Raw genomic sequence first — 16,345 nt, forward strand, 5'->3', positions numbered from 1 at the left:
TTTGAATTCGAATCGGTTTAGCTAACGACCGATTAGTCAAATCCTAAATGCATGCAATGGGACCTTATCTGAGTCTGGATCAGAATGATATCCAATGTGATTATTGAATCTGGATCTGAAATATAGATGACAATACTGGATCCAGCAGAAAAGGGCTAACAAGAAGGTCTGTACATGTAAAACAAGCAAAAGGATTAGGTTTGATCCAACATAAAACATCAATCCTAATCTGAAACAATCCATTTAAATTGGATTAATTCATACTCAGATTTTATTTTTAGGATCAGCATCTTGAACTAACGTGCTGGATCCAGGTCTCGTATCCAACTAAGTTGCTTCAATTGCTTGTGCTTTTCCATTTTCTTACGTGTGTAAATGAAGACTCTCAGGGCACCAGTGAGAAAACTGCATGGTTATGTGGCGCTATCATAACTGAAGGGTCTTGGTTCGAATGTTGCCGAAGTTATCACCCAGCTTGCTCATCAAAACAAAGCTGGTTGAACTAAGAACAAAGAACTTTGTTGATCCCCAGTGTGCCTGCTTGCTTTAAGTTAGTCATTGTTTGGCAAGCCAGGGGATAACCGCCCCAAGGGGTTTGGCATAGTGGGATGGGGCCTAGGCCACTAGGCGGGTGGTCTAGGTTCAAATCTCATGGGCATCACCTCCTGTGCAAGCCGAAAAGTGGCAACTCTGTGGGGGCGAGGGTTAAGCCTTTGGAGTTTTATGCTGCTAAAACAGTGACTGTACGACAGGCAGAGCCAGTGTGGTTAGGTTTCTTATCCTGGAGGCGGTTTCTAGGTGTAAATATCAAAAAAAAAAACCTAGGGGATAACCACTGTAGGATTGGAACCCAAGACACCTTGGTTATGATGCGACCTAACCATCCAGCTGTCTCATTCACTGCGCTTTCAATTGGTCAATTGTTACAAGAAAATGGAAGAACTTACAACATAGACCTGTTTTTGTTTTTAAGGTATAGCACTCTTTTATCCTATAAAAAGAGAAGTAGCCCAACACTATGCAACAAATATCAGCACAATATTGCTGATATCATTATTACAACATGAATGACCCTGTCTAAGCATACACTGTGTCTTAGGTTAATTCGGTGATTGCTAGCCCCCCTGATCAGTGTAATCACTATGCCCAGTTAAATAAATAAAAAAATTTCATTGCAAAAAAAAAAAAAAAAATTTACATCAGGACTTCTACAACTTTTTGATCCCGAAATGCCATAATTCACCTATTTTTCAAATAAAGTACTTTTATCAGGATATTCACACGATGATGATGCTTTTTTATATTTTTTTGCATGGTACATTTCCATTTTTTACAGTTCTAGTATCTCACTATTTAACCTGCTCTTTCAATACTTTCACTTGAATGCCTGTCAAAGTAGATCCAACTCCACCATAACTATACCCTGGCACTGACTCACTTTCATGCACCATCAGTATCAGTAGGGGGCGAATGCAGGGGGACAATGTCTCCACTTCTGCCCCCGACTCAAAATTTTGCCCTTCATCGCTGCACCCGTTTTGATTTTACCCTCCATGCTCGATTCATGTCTTCCATCTTCCATCCTCGGTCCAAACGGCGCGAGGCAATGAAGAACCCATTTTCCCCAAGTCCACTGCCATCCTTAAAGGAGGAGGTCGAACCGTCAAAGAGTAGAGAATCAGATACGGGGTAGGAAAATGCGTAAGTCCATCTCCGCCTCCATTCCCACACGAGTTTTGATTTTAACCTCTGTCCCCGGGGCGGGGCCCCATTCCCCCTCCGGGTCTACTGCCATCCCTAACCATCAGCCCAACTCATCACATTATAAACTTTAAATCACATAATGTAATATGTAAGCCTAATTAATTAAGGTTTTTTTTTAAAAAAAAAAAATTTAAATTAAAAGACAATAGAGACAGAGATCAGTCGAACAGATCACATAATTTCCTCAACATTTAACTTAATAATCACAATTAATCACTCAAAGGACCTCCATATATCGCAGTCAACGTCCTCATCCTCATCAGCCCCAGTGGATGGTGGGTCGCCCCTTGCAGTGCGAAGTTGGAATGCCGGAGATTGAGAGGACACGTTTGGCGCCTGCATCAGGTCGAGCGTGGTTGCAACTGCCGGGCGCATGCCAGTGCCATTGCCATTGCCATGTTCCAACACCGGCTCGAACGCAGGCAGGCCAGCTGGCGGGGGCCGGGCATTAAAGGCCTGTGTGAGCAGGAACTGCTGTTGCTGATGCTGCTGGTAGTGCGCGTGCGTCGCGGAGGAGGCAGGGTCGGTGGCCGGCACGTGACAGAGGGAAGAATCGGTCTCGGACGGGACGAGTCGCTTGGCTCGATTCTCGGCGATTAATTCGCGTAAGGCCAGGCTGGATCGCGAGGAGAGGTCGGAAGGTGGGGCCCAGGACGGCGACCTTTCGGATGACAGAAGAGAGAGAGCACGTCCAGCTGACGACGACGATGACGTGTTGTAGGCCAATGGGAGCGTGCCACCCATTATTTGATTTTCTGCACGCCAAATATTTTGTTTCCCAAAAAACAAAAACAAAAAAATGCTCACGTCAGGATGTGTCAGAGAATTACGCCCTTATCCTTCACCAAAATGACTTTTATGCCCCTACATTAGCATTAATGCTGAAAATAATAGGAAAAGAAAAAAGAAAAAAAGATAAAGAATATTCGATCCAGCTGACAGGCTTTACTTTTGGCTCTTCAGATTTAAAGAAATTACAAATCTACCCTCATACAGAACCACGCTCATTTCTCTCAAAAGGCTTTGCCAAAGTCATGCAACCACATCGGACCTAGCAGAGTGTCACCCAGGTGATACACGGACACGACACCGTGAAGTATAAAGTATGTGATGATACAGCTAACGTCATGGTGATTGGTGACTATTGCTATCTTCTATTGTCATGTATAAGTATTGAGAATAACCCACATATCTCAAAGTGGTGGAAAGAACACATCCACACTAATAGATGTTTTTACACTATAAAATCATGCAAGTTAGATGGGATGTAAGGGATTTGCTTTGTATCATGTGAACAACATGAGCAATATATGGTTGAAGACAAAAGTAAGCTATAAGTGCTTTATATCACACGAGTTTGTCTTTGAACAAAGAGTGCCACCAATCAAGCATCATACCAATGGACCAACTACACTTTCTGTAAATACAAATGATCAATCACCATGCAAGTTGAGGTCGTGTATGGATACTAGGAAACCAGCCAAAAAGCAAGCAACTTGAACACCATCCACAACAAAAAGGATTAAGCAGCTCTAAGCTGGATGGTGGGGGACCAACACAACTTTTTGAAAGCACATCACCACATGCATCTTTCTTTCTTTTTGATATATATATCAAAAAAGAAAGAGAGAGAGAGTAACATTTCATTGTATTCATTGATACAACGTTAAAGAGCAGATAGCTAAGAATGCTTCCAAACGCATAAGGGATGGGTGTGAAAAGTTAAACAGGGCTCCAAATAGCACTCATGACTGTACAGTGGCTGATGGTGTGAGACAATCGATTCAAAAGACAGTATGCAACAAATATAACTTTACCCATTGAACTTCCAAAACTTCCAACATGATTATCGCTATCTCACCAATTTGACCATCACAGCCGTGTATAGCACTCACCATCACAATCACTTGTGGATCTCACCGTCCCAACCATGTATGCCATTGTTTTTTTTTATTGAATAGCTGAGACATCACAATGTGAGTTTTGATTGATTTTTTTTCTCTCAAAAGAAAAAATCAATGTGAGTTTGGATCCGGCACCGAATCAGGAGGGTTGTCTTTCCAGATTAAGTGCTCTCCATCCTGTTAATACAATCAGGAAGATGACAGTGACAAATCAGGCCTGCTTTGAAGGACCTCACGTCCATATATTATGATGTCTCGGCTCCTTTTTCTTTTGAAACCAAGGGACCCTCACAGAGAACCAGGTCACTTAATGGTCCCGCTTTCCGGTGAGGTAAAACTCCGGGTTGAAGACATGACCACCCAGCCTTACATGCCCTAACCGTGATAAAACAACGACAGCCCCATGTGCCGGCGGGATTCGATCCTGAGCCTTCAGCTTGACACAAGACCCTGCTGACCACATGGGTCACCACCAGTGGTATATCCCAGCTCATATTGCCCACCACTCCTGGTCTTTTTAGTCACTCCTTTCATCCTTTTAATCCAACCAGTATTTGAGGTGCAGATTCTGTACATAAATACTCTTCCTTTTCATAAGATTAAGGATGGCAGTGGACCAGGGCGAAGGCGAGGGATAAGGTCTCCACCCTCCCCCCTTCTCAAAATTCTGTCCATCCCCGCACCGGCTTTGATTTTAACCTCCATCCCCGATCTAAATGGGGCAAGGCAGGGCAGGGCCCCGTTTCTTCCAGGTCCACTGCCATCCCTAAAAATATTTTAGTTATTTTACTAACGGGGATCGGGGCTGGGAGGGATGGAAGAAGGAAAGCGTAAGTTCATCCCCGTCTCCATCCCCGTAAGGGTTTTGATTTTAACCTTCATCCCCATGTCATGTCCGCCATCGCGAGGCGGGATATAACCCTGTTTTCCTCCAGTCCACTGCCTTCCCTACACAAGATTTCAAAGCCTTAAGAATAATAGCATCATCAAGCCACTGATCTTCTCTGATCTGATGTGGCACACCTGCCTCCAAGAAATCACCATGATAATCACGAATTGCATGGGCTGCTCTTATACTAGTTGGTATGCTAACGTATGCAACTCCAATACTTAGAGTATTCACCTCTAGAGAACGTCCAGTCTGTTACCACCATTCCATAACTGCTCCACCACTTCACCTTTCTCCTTTCCTCGGCCTCCCATTCCAACTTCATAAAATTTTCTTTACAAGATTGCCGTATCTTCTGTTAAGCTTGTTGAACTGAGCAATTCTCTTTCTACCAACTTTACTAACAGCAACGCTAGCGCTGCTTATAAACAATAGTCTAGCAGTCACCATAACAATCACTTGTAGCTCTCAGCATCATAACCATGTGTACCAACTTTACCAACAGACACTAGAGCCGCTTATTGTATCATGACCAAACTCACCAGGTCAATCATGTAATGGGAAATGGTGACCTCTTAAGATAGCCATCGCCCTGATTCAACTTTTCAACAATCGCAAATAGTCTCAGAATTATATGTAACAAAATTAGAATGATCTAATTGGAATGGGATAGACAATCTGGTGGCATAAGATACTGAACTGGAATCAAGAGAAATAAACAGTAATGAATTTCCAAGAGATCCAGACAGATGGAAGAAGGAAAAATTCCTAGACTAGAACTTATGGTGACAAAAATAGGAAGATCTAATTGGAAATGGTTAGACTATCTGGTGGCATAACACAACTGAACTGGAATGAAAATAAATAAACTAATGAATTTCCAAGAGATCCGGACAGATGGAAGTAGGAAAACCTCCTTACACTAGAACTTCTAGTGACTGGAATCAATTTATAAGAGAAAACTAGTAAGGGACTAGGCAGGTGCTAATCATGTTTCCTTCACTAAAAACTTTGCAGCCTGGTCATATTGATATTTGCACAAACATTAACAGGTGCAAACATGTGGGGGCGTGCACACACACACACATGAATACTCCATGCATGCTGCCACAACACTGCCTATTTAGCGTAGGAATTGCATCATTTCTGATCTCTCACGAACATAGACCCATTAGAAAGTAGTACTTTTACTATTCACTCAATAAAATCAGTATTACATATAAAACAAGAACATGAATTCAAGCTAGGGTTTATCCTCTAGTAGGATTCAAACCGACTAAGATGCATACGACAACTGATGAACATATTCAAAATAATACTTTTGTAGCTTGAACATCATAATTACGATCACAACTTAAGCAAAAGCTGTGCAACCTAGAAATTGAAATAAAAATATTCAATGCAATTCATATTTCATAATTATTATTAAATTCTTGAGCACAAGAATGTATCCAAACAATGTTCATATTAATAATGGAATTAATTTTAGCAATCCAAGTAATTATCATTTGCAAATTTCTCTTCACATTATTGAACAATTTTGAAAATGTACCAGTGCACACAGACGGACAACAGAGCGAGCACAACTCCACAAAATTAATAAAGATGAAAATAATATTAGAGAGGAACAATGACAAGTAATAATTGAGGAAATGTCATAATCTTAACAGCAAAAGAAACTTGAGAATTTCAATCCTATGTTGGTTGTAGGATTCCCTAACTAAAGATAATCAAATGTTCCGCAGAATCAATATGGAACTAGCAAAACAGTTCATAGGTCATAATCTGGAAATTTGTCACAACAATGACCATACCCATTAGCAAGAAATATATTTTACTAGCAACCTACAAGAGATTAGATGGAGGATATCAGGGGAAATTGATGGAGAGCAAGAATGAAAAACACCTTGCTGAGAAAAGTGATTTGATTTCTATAAAGAATTGAAAGCTTTTCACTAGATATCATGGTACAAAAAGTATCACAAGCACATGCCGCATGATTTCTTTTTCAGCATAGATATCCATATCAATAGCCTAGCATTTTATATAGTGTATGGTTCACTTTTCCTGGCAAATACTTGAAAATAACAGTCTACTTGTTGTGTCCATGAAGAATTGTGCAATATGAAATGTGTGATATCATGGGTGAGCAACTGAGCATTATTTATGCAACAAGAGTATCACTCTGATAAGACCAAGAAGAAAAGCTTCTAGTTCCCTACTTTATCAAATGTACCCTCGGAAAAGTAAAGATTAGATTGAATATGCAACATTATGTTTTCGGGTGCATTTGAATACACCAACAAATAGTACTGCTGAAGGATTTGTCCCACTTTTATAAGGCTCGACCACCTTACAGAAAAAAATGGAAAAGATTCTGTCTTTCTCTGAAAGCGGCAGGACTATTTTTCCTTGATTTTCCACTAGGACAAATATTCAGTGGTCTATTTTTTGGCGCATTCAATTGTACCCTTCATGTATAAGTAGGAGAAAGCTAGACACAAACATCACCCATTGGGTTATAGACAATTAACATAGCAATAATTCCCATGTGGTTTCGTACTATTGTCTCCTATTCACAAAGCATTGCAAACAAACCAATGGTAATCTCTGAGCCATTATTGTAATAGTTGATAAGACTCAGATGCATCAATGGCAGATATTGGATCTCAAGCCTCTAATGGATGTAATGACCACATGAACAACATAGTGATATAAGCTAATAAAAAGGTCCAGATTGGTGTTTGGTAATAAACATAGAACGATGCTTGGACCTAGGAGCATAAGCCATAAAATTTTACAATAACAGGATGGTTGTAAAACAATGGATAAAACAACAAGGGGCTTTGAATTTCAAGAATGTTCAGCTTCAATGCCAAATACTGGGAGCCAAAGAAACAATGTAGCTAGGAAGACAAGATGAGAATGCTAAAAGTTAGGGAATGTTGTAAACTGTAAAAACCTAGATGAAGTAGACAGCTGCCCTAGAGAAAGCAGGTAAGGATTGTTTGACTAGGGAGAGCAATGGTAGAACTTTCAAAAGGAAATTATCTTGATTGAAGATTTTGGGTCTTTTTTGCTCAAGCTTTAGGAAGACTTTTCTCACCTAAGAAAACGAAGAAGAAAGTGTCCAACTTTCTCATCTACTCTTCCAAAGTATGGTGGTTGTTCGCTTGGCGTTCCTATCATTCTCTCCTACACAAGAGGCATGGCTGAGTAAGCCATACAGATGAAACCTCTAAAGCCAATAGATGGTAACCTTAGTAAGCAAGTTACATTCAAACAGAATACAATGCACATCGTATATGTGCCTTAGCAATCTTGGAAATGCTGCATGTTTACAAACTATATACTTCACAAACATACAAAAAAAGACAAAGGTTTCCATCATATGAACATTAATTTTTAAAAAGATTTTGAAGATGTACAAACCCAAATTGAGAAAAGTTAACAAATATTGGAGTTGGGTAGATTTTTAAGTTGGAATTGCACTGCGAAAAATTAATGGGAATTTAGTATTGATAGTTGAATACCAAAATAAGAAACTGAAAAACACTTGCTACATTAATAAAATTTAAAAATGAAACACAAGAGGAAACCCAACAATTTGAGGGGAAGAAAACTCTAATTGACAATTTTCTTGTTAGGTAAAAGTTGCAGAATTGATAGAAGTGACTAAATAATAGGAGATTTTTAGACATCATTAGGAATATTGCATAAACATTCAACAAATACGAAGACCCCCAAAACAACATAGTATGAATTTTTATCATAACCATTATTATTAAAATCAGAATATAACATTGAAATCAATAACGGTAACATTCATAATACTATTAAACACAACCAACATTACAAAAGTTTTAGAAACAGTCCCAGTAGTTTTCTTTTAAAGCAAAATTTGACCAGCACAAATATTTTCTTACACCATAGAAGGTGCGTAAGGTCCAGTCAAACAGAACTCTTCTCTTAGTCACAATTCAAATCAATAAGACTTATCAACAAATCAAAAGAGAAAAACCAAACAGTCGTGATCACAATGTGTTTATTTTGGATATCATGTCAATCTAGCATATCAGTACGTAGCCATCGAAATCATAATTTAAGGATGGGTTTGTGCAGAAGACAGCTGGAGCGATTAATAGCGCTAAATATTAGAGGCCTAAACAAATCACACGGATGAAAATTGAAAAGTAACAATGGTGATGCTATTAAAGGTCATATCTAGCTTATCAATATGTAACTATCCAAATCATAACTTATGGGTTTGTGCCGATGACAGTTTTTTGGAGGAAGAATTAGCAAAGCACTCTTAAGTTTGCAAATAAACTCCCACATACTTCCTTGGGAAACAGTTCTTTTAAAAGAGAAAGTGGTAGACAACTAAATAGAGGTCTACTATACTAAGCGAGCGTAAGTGCAGCTATGGCTACATTACTATTAAGATCGACAAATCACATATAGCAGTTAAATATGAGTGAGAACATTCAATCATGTGAAGCGTGCATCAAACCGATAATCAAGTTAATGATTACACAGTATGCAGAGAGGCTTAAGAACCAACCAGCCCTGGGTGCTAGACTAATGATTTAATGCACAACCAATCCATTGACTTGTTTAAATGACAATGAGCAAAAACAATTAAAGTTTCAAAACATGCAAGAAATCCCTCTAGAGGATCAAAAAATAAAATTACAAATTCCACACTAAATCAACATGGAATGAACCTCAAAAACACACAGACATTTCCGTATGAAGAATATTATCTAATAGCAACTATTATTACATTCTATGTACGGATGCTGATACAGAGATACAATAATTTTATGAACTATGAAGTTTTCAATATGACTAGCATATAAAGAAATATGATACAGAAAGCAAGATCGAGCATTTGCATGACATAGATCACATTGACTGCATCTACTTAAGAATTAAGTCAAAAGATGACACGAAACAAATGGTTGCTGTAAAACAAGCCCCAAGACCCAGAAATTAGCATTGTGAAATAACTAGGGAGCCAAATCCAAGGGCACTGATCAGCATTATCTCAAGCTAAAAACACGCATATTATGTAATGCAGGAGAAGTCCATTGAACGCCTCCAGAGCCAGAACTATAATAGGCGGTTCCAACATATATAAAAGTTATTCATTGCAAAGTATTTATGTAATATAGTTTTTTTTTTCACAAAAAGCAAATAATATAATTCTTAGATGCTCAGCGAATCTTAGTCCTCAAATCTATAAGGCCCATATTTGCACACATTTATGGACTTGAAGTAAAAGGGTACCCCATACCCCAAGCATATGCCTACTCATTTTGAAAAGGGCATGGAGATGACAACCTAGACCTCCTCCCCCCCAACCACACACAAGCCATGCAAAAGCTAAAAGAGGATTACTAGCTATACCTTGAGGATTATTCTTAGTTATGGAATCAGAAGAGTTCTTCCTCCTACGCTCATTATGACCAGCCAGTCTCCTTCTGCAACTCCTCTTAGAATCATCGAACTCAGAAATCACATGGAACCTACATACACAATAGATAAACCACAAGGCATGTTAAGCTATAGAAGTTTTGGCAATTAACCCAAACAAAGAAAATGGAGAAGGGGGGGAAGAAAAAAAAAGGAGAAACAGATGTCCGAGCAAATGCAGTGATAATGAAACACCAAGTACCTTCATTAAAAAAAAAAACAAATACCCAGAGAAGCTATTTCTGCAGCAAAACTTCTAAAAAGCCGGGTTACGCCCAAAATTAAATAGCGTTAAAATCGGCCTTTCACGTCCCAAAAAGGAGCTATTTCTGCAGTAAGACTTCTAATAGCCAGATGCTGACAATGGTAAAGGAACGGATAGCTTAATTAAATTGCTTTTCCATGTGTGGACCACAAAATAGATAGTCAGGTACCCAAAAAATTCGTTGCAGATCCCAAAACGGATTGCATAAACAAAGGCAATAGAAAAAACTCAAAGAGACATTTGAGAGTATGAGAATGACGAGGAAGAAACATCTCAGACGAATAGAAGCACTAAAATAAGAGGTTGGTGAAAATCGATGAGGCCAATTACAGGAACGCTAACACTAAAACTTGATCCATTAACACTATTACTTCAAGGTCACAGAATGCCTCAGCATCTTGAAGGGGAACCTAGGGAAGTGCTCAAGCATCAAAAGCAAGGGAATCACAGAGACACACCTGAGAAGTGAGAAACCCAATTCCAGAAATCTCCATGAATCGACTACCATGTACAAGAAAGCAACAAAGAAGGAAAAGAAAAACAGTAAAATCAAAATGAAGAGAAAACCATATAAAATCAATAACTAGAGAGAGAAGCTTTCTTTGGATCATATGGTAAGAAAAACTCGAAACAGAAGTGTATAAATACAAAATGCAACAATATTCTAAGAAAACACTGTGAAAGAAAAAGAACCCAAAAACTTTTTTTTATAGGCAAGCTAGGGTTAGGCGAAAGAACTCAAAAAACTTGATAACATGAAGAAGAGGAAGAAGCTAACTAACCTGAATAAATCAGGTCAAACTCTTTCCCCTTAATGACTAAAATTGCAGAAACCAACCTCTCTCAAAAAAATTGCGGAAACCAACCACAAACCCATAAAAGAAACTATTGAGAATCCCTTATAGACTCAAATCCTCAAGTGTATAATACAGCAGCACCAATCCCCAGAAGACAAAAGGAAACAATGGCGTGATCAAGTATCCATAATCACAAAACCTGAAGCGAGCAAACGCGACTAGATAGACGAGATGTACGTTTACTGCCAACTGAATAGAGAGAGAGAGAGGAACCCACCTGCTGCATTGTTGGCAAAATCGTTGCTCTAGTCCTTGGACGATTACCTTGGGAGCCTTGGAGTGCATCTCACACACCTTGTGCCTCCTGTGATACTCCTTAGCTCCCAACAGACCGACGTTGCATCCCTGCACCTGACATCTCGGTACAGGCGTCCCCATAACCGACGGTGACGATAATAATGGTGGTGGTGGTGGTGTTGGTTGGTGGTGGGGTAGGAAGGCCCTCCCCCTCTTCAGCAGAGAGAAACCGGATACTTGGGGTTCTTCTATTGGGCCCAGCTTCGCTAAACCACCACCACCGCTCGCATCCTCGTAGTAGTAGCGCTTGCCCAGTTTGAGGGTGAGAGAGTCGGAGGTGATGCCCAGTGAATGGTGGGGGAAATCGGAGGAGGCGACGAGATCGGTGGGAGTCAAGAGGAAGGATTGAGAGGTCTTGGTTTCAAGTGGGAGGAAGGTGGAGCTGTGGAGGAAGCCGTCGCTCTGATTGTGGTGGTGGTGATGGTTGAAGGCTGGTGATGATAAGTAGGAAGAGGAAGATGGCTGGTCAAAAGGAGGAAGGAGGTAGGTGTTGGTGGTGGTGCTGCTGCTCGTGCTGGGATCTTGAGAGAAATTCCATGTGGTTCGATAGTAATCGCGGTGGGGATGGTGATGATGATCGTTCTCATGATGGTGATGATGACGATCATTTCTTCCATTCTCAATGTTATCATCCATCCCTCCTCCTCTCTCTCTCTGAGGAATAAAAACAACTCTGTGCTCTCTCTCTAGCAGGAGAGAGGACCAGCAAGAGAAGGACAGATTACATTTTTGTGAACGAGAGAGAGCGAAAGAGGGGGAGTAGGGGACGTGGAGATGGTGGTGCTGGCGGTGACAGTGAGGAGGGGGACAGGCATACTATTGCTCGGCACTTCCGCAACACCCTTCTGCAGTCTCTATCCTCATTGGCTAACGAGTGGTTCACACGTGCGAGACAAAAGCAGGATCATGGAGTGGTAGTAGTAGTAACAGGGAGATGGGCGACCATTTAGAGAGAGAAAAAACGTGAGGTGGGGTGCATTTTGAATTGTTGGTCTTGTAGAGAGAGAGAGTCAATCAGTAGAGTCCCACTGCAGAGGTGATAAGACTTGAGGGCAACAGCATTAAATGCTTTCATTTAAAAATATATTATTTTTTTTAAGCATCAAATCAGCTAAAAGCATATTCTTTTTATTTTTTTTTCTTAGAATAACCCCCCTTTTCATTACTACTTGCTACATCTTTAATGAAGAGATACTGCAACTAATATGGATATATCATCTAATTTTCTATAAGAGGAAGGCCTTTTTTCCCATCAATATCAAACTAAAATGCTCTTCTGATCATAAAACCGTTGTTTTTTGTTAGTTAGTTTAACTAATGCATGTTTGGTGGAGCTTTGTTCTTTGTCTTCTACCGTTTTCTTTTTCTGTTTTTAATGAATACATGAAAAAAGGGTGTAAATTGCATGCCCAAATATTTGTTTTTTCAAATAAAAAAAGAAAAGAAAGATTTTGAAAGCTGAAAAAGACAAATATTGCAGTAATTATTTAAAGAAATCATCTGTGAAAAATGACAATAACATCTTCTGCCAACCTTTCTTTTACATTTTTTGAAGACAAAAGAAAAAAGAACAAAAAAAAGAAAGCGATGTCGTAAAGTGTGTGTGGTGAGGGGGGGGGGGACTGTTTGACTGGAAGTAGCAAGAATAGGCCTGCTCAAAAGCAGACAGCAACATTGTTTGTAGTAATTTGACGCAGCAGAAAATTCAGAAGCAGCAATTGCGATGAATTACTCATTAAGAAATTGTTTCTTTATTTGGCGTTCCTTACTGATTTTTTTTAGTTTGATCTAGATTCTTGAATGAATGAGTCAAAAATGACACAAAAATTCTTGACTTTTTGAATTCACATACGTAATACGAAGTTCCCAATTGGTTAATTAAAAAAAAAGACTAGAAAGAGGTACCCAAATCAAAGTCACCCTAATTGTAGTTGTTATGCACAATGGGAACCCATATAAGCATAGGCACAAGACCCTAGACCTGAAGCCCTATTTTCACCCATTGGTTAAAAAGAAGGACCCTTTTCCAATGGCCGGTTCATTCCATAATTGAAGTTAGTCTACTGCCACGTGTCAAAAGCACCATCTTTCTCTATCTTCTCTTTCTCACTTCTCTTTTTTTTTTTTTTTTCTCTCGATCTCTTCTCTTTCCCTCACTTCAAAAGAATAAAGCTACGAATATTTTTCTTTTCTTTAAACAAATAACCTATATAGTAGGGCCTATGTGTTTGTCACCCTAATCCCATTTATATAATGAGATACTACTACATGATAATCTGAAGAAAGAGATAATAATTGGTGATAGGGGTTGAGCCACGTTGAAACCAATTATACAAAGCCACGATAACATTTAATGTGGAAGGACTCGTCAGACAAAATGGCCTCTATCTGGAAAGCTGGGCAAGCGTGCTCTCTCTCTCTCTCTCTCTCTCTCTCTCTCACCATGGTTACTTCAAAATGCAAAAGAGATGCCTTCTTGGGTTTCAACGGGTCGGGTTTGGTTTTAACTCAGGTGGAGTCTGACTTAGCCCCAATTTTTTGGTATGATATCGGGTTTAAAACAGGATCTAATCGGATATACTATAAAAGAAACCATACCCAAATCCGATAAGAACTACATGAATCAAACTCGAATCATATCCGATAAAATAATATTTTATAAACTATACTCAGATCTATGTATTAATTGGACCTTCAGGTCCAGACCCGGGTCTTAATTGGGTAGAATTATTCCAAGTATTTCCCGCTGGACTTCTTAGGGCATGTTTGGGATCGATAACTGGGATGGGCGTTTATGGAGTTTATGCATTTGAGGAAGTGGTAACTGCTTTGCCAGCTACTGCCAAATCCATAAATACAAAGGAGAAAGGCCCTCACTTCCCATCCCAAATGCATAAACGCCGAGATTCCAAACAGGACCATCATGGGCGTTGAACCAAGATTTTACCTCGGGAACAAGGTTGTTAAATGCGATGAGGCGAAGCGAGGCGTTGAGCCTGCGCTTCGCCTCTGAGGCGTACGCCTCTCACAACTGGAATGGAAGTGAAGCGGTGGGAGGGGAGGCAGTAAGAGAAGGACCACCCGCCCAGCTGGTATGGAAGCGAGGGATATGCCGGTCGTCCGGTGGTCGGAGAAGACTGAGCAGCAGCTGCAGCACAGCAACTCCGGTGGTCGGTGGTCACAACTGGTCGGAGGTTGATGAGGGGCGCATCACAGCAACGCCTCAGTACCTTGAGCGTGCGCCTCGCCTCTGAGGTGTACGCTTCAGGTATTGAGGCGTACGCCTCTGAGGCGTATGCTTCAGGTACTGAGGTGTACGCCTCTCACAACACTGCTCGGGAATACCAAATGCTTAAACGCCCATCCCAGCGCCAAGATTCCAAACAGGCCCTTATTTATCACCATACCCGTACCGTATAGGGTTTGGTCTGGGTAAACCCGAACCATTGAGACACCCATAGCGCCAGGGAACATCATGTATTTCGAGCTCGAACTTTCAGTTTTGTACTTGGGAAAATAATTTGGTATGCACTTGTTTATTTACGAATGGACTTGGAAGTGTATTCTTTGGTACATGTACTAGCTCTTTGTTCAATAAAATTTCAAAAAACTAATGGCATATGTGTGTGTGTGCGTGTGCCATTATGCATTTTGTTATTGGGTAGATGATAAAATGGTTCCAAACAATAAGCGGCATGACTCTAGATTTCGTCCCATATTTCAAACGCCCCCCATAGGGCGTTTGATTGCATGGACACTATCGGGCAGAACCAATGTTATCAGTATCGATACGCATCGTATCAGCAGAATTTTATTAAGCTTCATCCTGAATCGGTTATTTTTTTAAAATAAATAATAATAAATAATTTTAATAATATTTTAATGGTTTTAACACGTGTCATGTTGACACATAATTTTTTTATAATTTTCTGGCCGATAAGAATGAATGATTCAGTTGAGTATGGTATACGACCGATACAGCTGAATCGGTGGCCCAACGATTCAGGGCTGACACCGATACAGACAACATTGGGTAGAACAATCCTATTTAAACATTGCTTGTCAGGCACAGAGGTGTCTTGAACAAGTGAAGTTTTTGTCTCAGGTGATCCAATCTTTGTTTTTTAACCTTTTTGTTGAGATTTTGTCCCAAGTATTTTGGACACCATTGCTCACGAGGGGTGGAACACTGAGTTTATGCCTGTGGATCCATATTGTAATTCTACCCGATCAAATGATAGTTACTATCTTCGATTGTAAAACTGTTTCTTCTGAAAAATATTGAAAAAAATTATTGTAACTTCGTTTCTAAAATAAGCAGGCTTTCAACTTAAATGCTCTTATAATTTGAACAAATTTATTTATTATCACTATTAATATAGGTATAACTGCGTGTGTTTTCTGTTTTATTGTATCACTTTACAAATACAAATTCATCATATTGCCAAAAATTATTAATAAATAACACGACACCCTGCAAAGGTTATTATAAACCAGGGGAACCTTATCTACCCTTTCCATTAAAGTAGTTCATCTAACCCACATAACCCCCATTTTATTAGTTCTTTAAAGTTGGATAATATTTCTCTAGAGGGGCGGAGCCACGTTTGGGCCAGGGTGGCCATGTGCCCACCCTGGACCAAAACCCCATGAATAGTGGGTTTGTTTAGGGATGAGCAATGTCTACCCCCGACCTTGTGAAAGGTTGAGTTGGGATAGACATTGACCTTGTGAAAGATTGAGTTGGGATAGACGTTGCCCACCATGACCCTTTGAAAAGTCGGGACAGGGTGTTTAACACCCCCCAAAATTTTAACTTGAAAAATCTTTTAGATTTTTAGAGTATTTTTTTTTGAAAACATTGCGCAAAGCGGAAAAACATAAGGAAAAT

At 39.8% G+C, this 16,345-nt stretch overlaps 1 protein-coding gene across 1 annotated transcript; it reads right to left on the reverse strand.

Annotated features, from left to right (window-relative positions):
- Positions 1-1,977: 1,977 nt before the first annotated feature.
- On the reverse strand, positions 1,978-12,090 carry LOC149811260 (uncharacterized). The gene is made up of 3 exons (XM_089994005.1): positions 11,375-12,090; positions 9,970-10,088; positions 1,978-2,519 (listed from the first exon to the last, which is right to left on the reverse strand). The coding sequence occupies exons 1-3, from the start codon at positions 12,088-12,090 to the stop codon at positions 1,978-1,980; spliced, it is 1,377 nt and encodes a 458-aa protein (XP_089850131.1).
- Between the last annotated feature and the right edge of the window lie 4,255 nt (positions 12,091-16,345).

The sequence above is a fragment of the Nuphar pumila genome, unplaced genomic scaffold (assembly GCF_984573655.1).
Source record: "Nuphar pumila unplaced genomic scaffold, dmNupPumi1.hap1.1 HAP1_SCAFFOLD_108, whole genome shotgun sequence".
NCBI lineage: Eukaryota > Viridiplantae > Streptophyta > Magnoliopsida > Nymphaeales > Nymphaeaceae > Nuphar > Nuphar pumila.